Source organism: Miscanthus floridulus, chromosome 6 (genome assembly GCF_019320115.1).
Source record: "Miscanthus floridulus cultivar M001 chromosome 6, ASM1932011v1, whole genome shotgun sequence".
Classification (NCBI taxonomy): domain Eukaryota; kingdom Viridiplantae; phylum Streptophyta; class Magnoliopsida; order Poales; family Poaceae; genus Miscanthus; species Miscanthus floridulus.
Window position 1 is genome coordinate 50,533,810 of NC_089585.1, and position 5,479 is coordinate 50,539,288.

Here is a 5,479-nt window from a genome sequence, read left to right on the forward strand (position 1 = left end):
TTTAGGCTTAATTTTGATTTGATGATAACCTGACCTCAAATCAATCTTGGAGAAAACCTTGGCTCCAGCTAGTTGATCAAAAAGTAAATCTATCTGAGGTAAGGGATATTTATTTTTAATTGTCACTTCATTCAATGGACGATAGTCAACACACAATCTTAGGGTCTTGTCTTTTTTTCACAAAAATTGCAGGACATCCCCAAGGTGATGAACTAGGTTAGATAAAACCTTTATCAATCAACTCTTGCAATTGAGTCTTCAACTCAACTAATTCCTTGGGAGGCATCCTATAAGCTCTCCTAGAGATTGGAGCTATTCCAGGCTTTAGATCTATTCCAAACAGAACATCTCTATCAGGTGGTAGACTAGGTAAATCTTCAGGAAAAACATCTGGAAATTCACAAACTACAGGGATATCTCTAATCTCTTTGACAGAAGTTGCACAAACTTTTTCCACTGATCTCTTTAAGACTGGAAGTTGGATAAGAAGCTGAGAATTACTATCTGGCAAACTCAACCTTATTGTCCTATTCAAAGTATCTACAACAGCTTTATGCTCATACATCCAGTTCAATCCCAAGATCACATCTATATCCTGATCTTTTAAAATAATCATGGTGGTGGGAAAAATGTGCCCACCCAGGTTTATGGGTACTTAGTACACCATTTCCTTAGTACATAGACATCCCCCGGGCGACTGTATATAAAAATTCTCCTTTGTTTCCCCAATTGGAATTTCATGCTTTATGACAAAGGTTCTATTAATGAATGTATGAGATGCACCAGAATTGAAAAGCATAACTATAGGATGATCAGTGATAGGAAACATACCTAGCATCACGGGTTCCCCTTCTGAAATCTCCCCAGCTTGAGTATAGAAAACCCGCCCCATCTTCTTTTCATTTCTGCCCTTCTGAGCATTTTGGTTGCTGTTCTTGTCCTGAGCTTGACACTGTTGTTGATTTCTGGGAGCTTTCTGAAAATTTGGATTGTACTGCTTAGGATATGGACATTCCCTAAAGAAATGACCTGACTTCCCACAATTGAAACATGGGTAATTGTGGCCTTGGGGTGTTGGAGCATGAACACCAGGAACATTTGTCTGTTGAGAGTTTGGGTAAGTTATGGTAGGACAAACATTTGGTTGTTGACCGGCTTGGAACTGCAGCGGGCGATAAGGAGAATAGTAGTGATTCACCGGATGATAAATTATCTTCTGTCTCTTTTGATTGCCACCAAAAGACCCAGATGGCACGCTCTTTTTCTTCTTAATTTCCTTATGCTGCCGATATTTCTCCTCTGAAGCAATAGCAATGTTAACCACCTCATGATACATGACATTGGTACAGGTAGTCATCATGGTCTGAAGTTTGGTACTAAGACCAAGCATGAACCACTTCTTATTCTTGGCATCTGTGTTAACATGCTCGTGTGCATACTGTGAAAGGTGATTGAACTTGCCCACATACTGCATGACTATTTGATCACCTTGCTTCAAAGCAAGAAACTCATCCAGCTTCATGGCCATAACTCCATCTGGAATATAATGGGCATGGAAAGCAGTGTGGAACTTGGCCCAAGTTAACCGAGTACTGGCTAGTTGCATGGCCACAAGGTTCGCCCACCAAGCATCTGCTGCACCTCTAAGATGTTGGGCAGCAAAAATAGGCTTTTGGAACTGAGTGCATGGAATGAGGTTGAACTTCTGCTCTATTGTACGAAGCCAATCATCAGCTTCAAGTGGTTCGTCCGCCTTGGAAAATACTAGTGGTCGTGTATCTATGAAGTCAACATATGTAGCTTCTTGCCTTTGATGATTACGACCATGATTCCCTTGCATCATATTCTGATTGCTTTGAGCTAACTCCCGAAGCAACCGAGCATTATCTATGGTCACATGGACCAGTGCCACGATAGCATCAGCCAAAGTTGGCGGAATTGGTGGTGTATCAGGAACACCACCCTCGTCTTGCGAAGAACTAGGAATATCCGAAGCCCGAGTATGAGGCATCTGTTCATGACAAACCAAACTTTACTCACAAGCATTTATTGAAATATTAAAAGAGCTTACTACAAACATATTACATTGGGTTTACTTATTTATACACAAGTCTGTACTTAAGCAAGACTACCCAGCTTGACTAGAACTCACTATATTACAACTCTACTCTTCTCCATGATCACATCAAACCTTGGGATCGGTATCCATTCTAGAAACATTTTTGCCTTCATCATCACTTTCATTGACCACCACTACTTCTTCTAGATCCTCTTCTTCTTCCTCTTTAGGCTCATCATCATCTGCTATGATGACACCTGGGTCCATTGCATCAGCTTGAGGCTCATGATTTGGATTCAGGAGGTTGTTCAACCTATGGACTTCTTCATATAGATTGGTATAATATTCTTCTAAGTCTTCTACATAAAACTCTAACTCATGAACTCAGGCTCCAGCTATATCTTATCTATGCCAAGCTTCATTTCTTTCTTCCACCATACGAACTAACATACGCTCATAGTTCTTATGAGCGGTGGTGAGACACCTCAATTGATCCTATAACTTGCCCACCTGGATGGCATCCATAGCCCTATCTCTAGTAGCCTATGCTAATTTTGCTGAAAGCCTCTGTACCTCAGCCTGGGGATCAGGCCTAAAGCTGCTACTACTAGCACCATCACTTCTAGGGGTGAGCTGGTGACAAGGAACTCCTTTGGGTCCAATGGACTTATGGGGCGTTACCTTGGTACGAGCCATACTATAGAAAGCAAGATATAATACAGTAAGAAACTCTGAAAAAAAAAGTTTAAAGAGTAGCAAGGAATGGATTACACTACTCGACCCAAACTACGAGGGAAAGTAATTAACAAGTGGATTAATCATGATGCATGAGTCTTCCTTACAAAACTTAAACATCAAAGCTCCTAAAGTATATAAACAATAGTTCTTATTATATAGGGCATAATAAGATTACTACTCCACCATACAAAACCTTTTTAATCAAATAAGGAATGGCGAGAATGAATTAAGATAAGTCGGAAGCAATTTGGACCAAATTAACAGATTAAATTTATTTGCCCCAAATCATTTTGAACTTTTTGTAAAACAATACTACAAAAACTTTGTAATGGTCGCTCTGATACTAGTCTGAGGTAGAACCTCCTAAATTATAGGGCTCACATGCACCTGTCATTGTCCAATGACTTATGATGACTATGCATATATTCCCGGTAACTTAAGAAGCATGTCCGGTGTCCTTAGGAAACCCGAACCATCCATGATTTCTTTCAAGCAGGATCCATCACAGAGTCATTGCAGTATTACAATAGTTTATTCATTAATATACATCATAGTAAAATAGCAGAAGTCTTACAATAACTTAGTTACAAAACAGTTGTTTCACAAACTAAGTACTATTATTATTACAAACCATAGTAGTGGAGTAGGCTAAGTAACATAAAACAAAACACACAATAAAGTGCCCTGCCCAAGGGCCACACATTTACTTGTCATCATTGATTTGAAAAAACCGTCATGCAGCATGGTCCAAAGCAGACCTGTGCATGAGGCTCACCTGCAGCAAGGGTTTAACGAACCCTGAGTACAAAAGTACTCAACAAGACTTAACCGAAGTAACAATAGATAAGACTCAGGAATGCAGGCTCGGGGATTCAAGGTAAGGCTTTAGCAAGAATCAAAGTTCTTTTGCGTAAAAGCTCTCTAACAAGAATCTTTCTTTTGGTCTAGATCGAAGGGTGGTCGGCGCTGAACCAGAGTGTCCAGAGACAATTCTACGATGGAGAGGCAATCGATGAGCTTCTGGCCAACCAGATCAATGGATGTGATCAGATCGTTGTTGTTGCTTTGCCTCCTCTAGTAGCGAGGGAGCGGGTGGCGAATTGTCATTGAAGGCGACCTCGGAGGTGGTTCTAAGATCGAATATGTAGTCGTAGGGGTTCAGGTGATCGATGTAGAATCGATCTGCACCGGCTCAATGAGCTCTCCAACTCCGTCAGCGTTGACGATCCACGAGATCGATCCGACCATGAAGATCTGGCTGAGCTATGGGAGGGACGAAGAGCCTACAAAACATACCATCTTGTTCGACATGTAAATAGCACGCACACCCCTACTTGGCACGCCAACTATCAACAAAATATCGTTGGTAGTCCTCCGAGGGGTGTCCCATGAAGGTAGATTGATTGGTAGAGATGCATGTAATCGAGAACAAGAAGGCAATAGAGACACACGAGTTAGACAGGTTCAGGCCATCAGTATGATGTAATACCCTACTCCTATGGTCTATTGGATTGTATTGGCTATCGGATGATATTGCGTGAGTTTGGAGGGGGTCCCTGCCCGCCTTATATAGTCCGGGGGTATGGTTACAAGTCGGTTAGATCTAGGAGATAACCAGAAGGTAATAACATATTATAGGAATCATGGGATCATACGTATCCTAACAGATCTCCTAGTATCTTCAGGATATCTTCCCGATGTCTTGCGAGAGACACCGAGCAGTGTAGTGCCTTGCAAGGCTTCATCTTATGGGCTGGGCCACCCCTAGGGGCATAGCCCATATGGTCTGCCATGGGTATCTGGGGTTGTATCCTCCACAGCTAGTCCCTAAGCGCCTTGTATCCATTGTGCAACGCTGTCTTGAGCTTGTCTGAGCAGGTGCGAGCAAAGCCGAGCAGTCAAACTCATGGTCCAACCACCGTGATGAGTTGCCGAGCAGTTGTGAGCTGTTGTCGAGCAGCATGAACCATCATCGAGCAGCGTGAACCATCGTCGAACAGTGTGAACCATCACCGAGCAGCGTGAACCCAAGTATGGCTTGCCATAAGGGTGTAAGGAGCTCAAGTTTAGAATCGAAATTTTCCTCTCAGTGGACCAAGTGTGCCCACTTAGAGTCCAACCATGAGAAATGGAGATAGTCTTCTTTAGCTTCGGGAGACGCGAAGTCTTCTAGATTAAAGCAAACACACTCACCGCAAGGTGAAGTGTGCCCACTTAGTCCCCGAGCCTGACAGTAGGTGATGTAGTCACGTGGTGCTAGGGTCCAAAGTAGAAGAAAAGTAGAAGACTAGCCGAGCAGGCAGCCAGTCCCCAAGCGTAGCCCCAAAATGAGAAAAGCAAATTCACTGCAAGGTGAAGTGTGCCCACTTAGTCCTCGAGCCTGACAAAAGGTGACGTAGTCACGTGGTGCCAGGGTCAGAAACAGCAGTCAACAGAAGAAAGTCCCCAGTATGGTGAGGAACCAAGTCATATTGCTGACATAGTCCCCGAGACACAAGTGGAAATCTTGGAGAAAACAAACCATGGAGAAAAAACTAGAGTAATGGCTATACAGTAGTAATTACTGAGCTGTAACAGATGGTGGAGAAGTAGATGAATATTTGGTGAGCAGTAACAAATTGCGACGATACGGGCTGCAGTTGCACGAAAGCCCAAGTAGCGGCCCACCACGCTGTTGTGGAG

The 5,479-nt window shown here is 42.8% G+C and overlaps 1 protein-coding gene across 1 annotated transcript; it reads right to left on the minus strand.

Moving 5' to 3' along the window:
• Window positions 1-217: 217 nt before the first annotated feature.
• Window positions 218-1,843, minus strand: LOC136460593 (uncharacterized). The gene is made up of 2 exons (XM_066460235.1): window positions 832-1,843; window positions 218-375 (listed from the first exon to the last, which is right to left on the minus strand). The coding sequence occupies exons 1-2, from the start codon at window positions 1,841-1,843 to the stop codon at window positions 218-220; spliced, it is 1,170 nt and encodes a 389-aa protein (XP_066316332.1).
• Window positions 1,844-5,479: the final 3,636 nt, after the last annotated feature.

Coding starts and splice junctions, on each gene's coding strand:
- LOC136460593 (XM_066460235.1), bottom strand. CDS start 1,843: ATGATGCAAGGGAATCATGGTCGTAATCATCAAAGGCAAGAAGCTACA. Junction 376..831: donor AGGGGAACCCGTGATGCTAG/GTATGTTTCCTA, acceptor TTTTTCCTGAAG/ATTTACCTAGTCTACCACCT.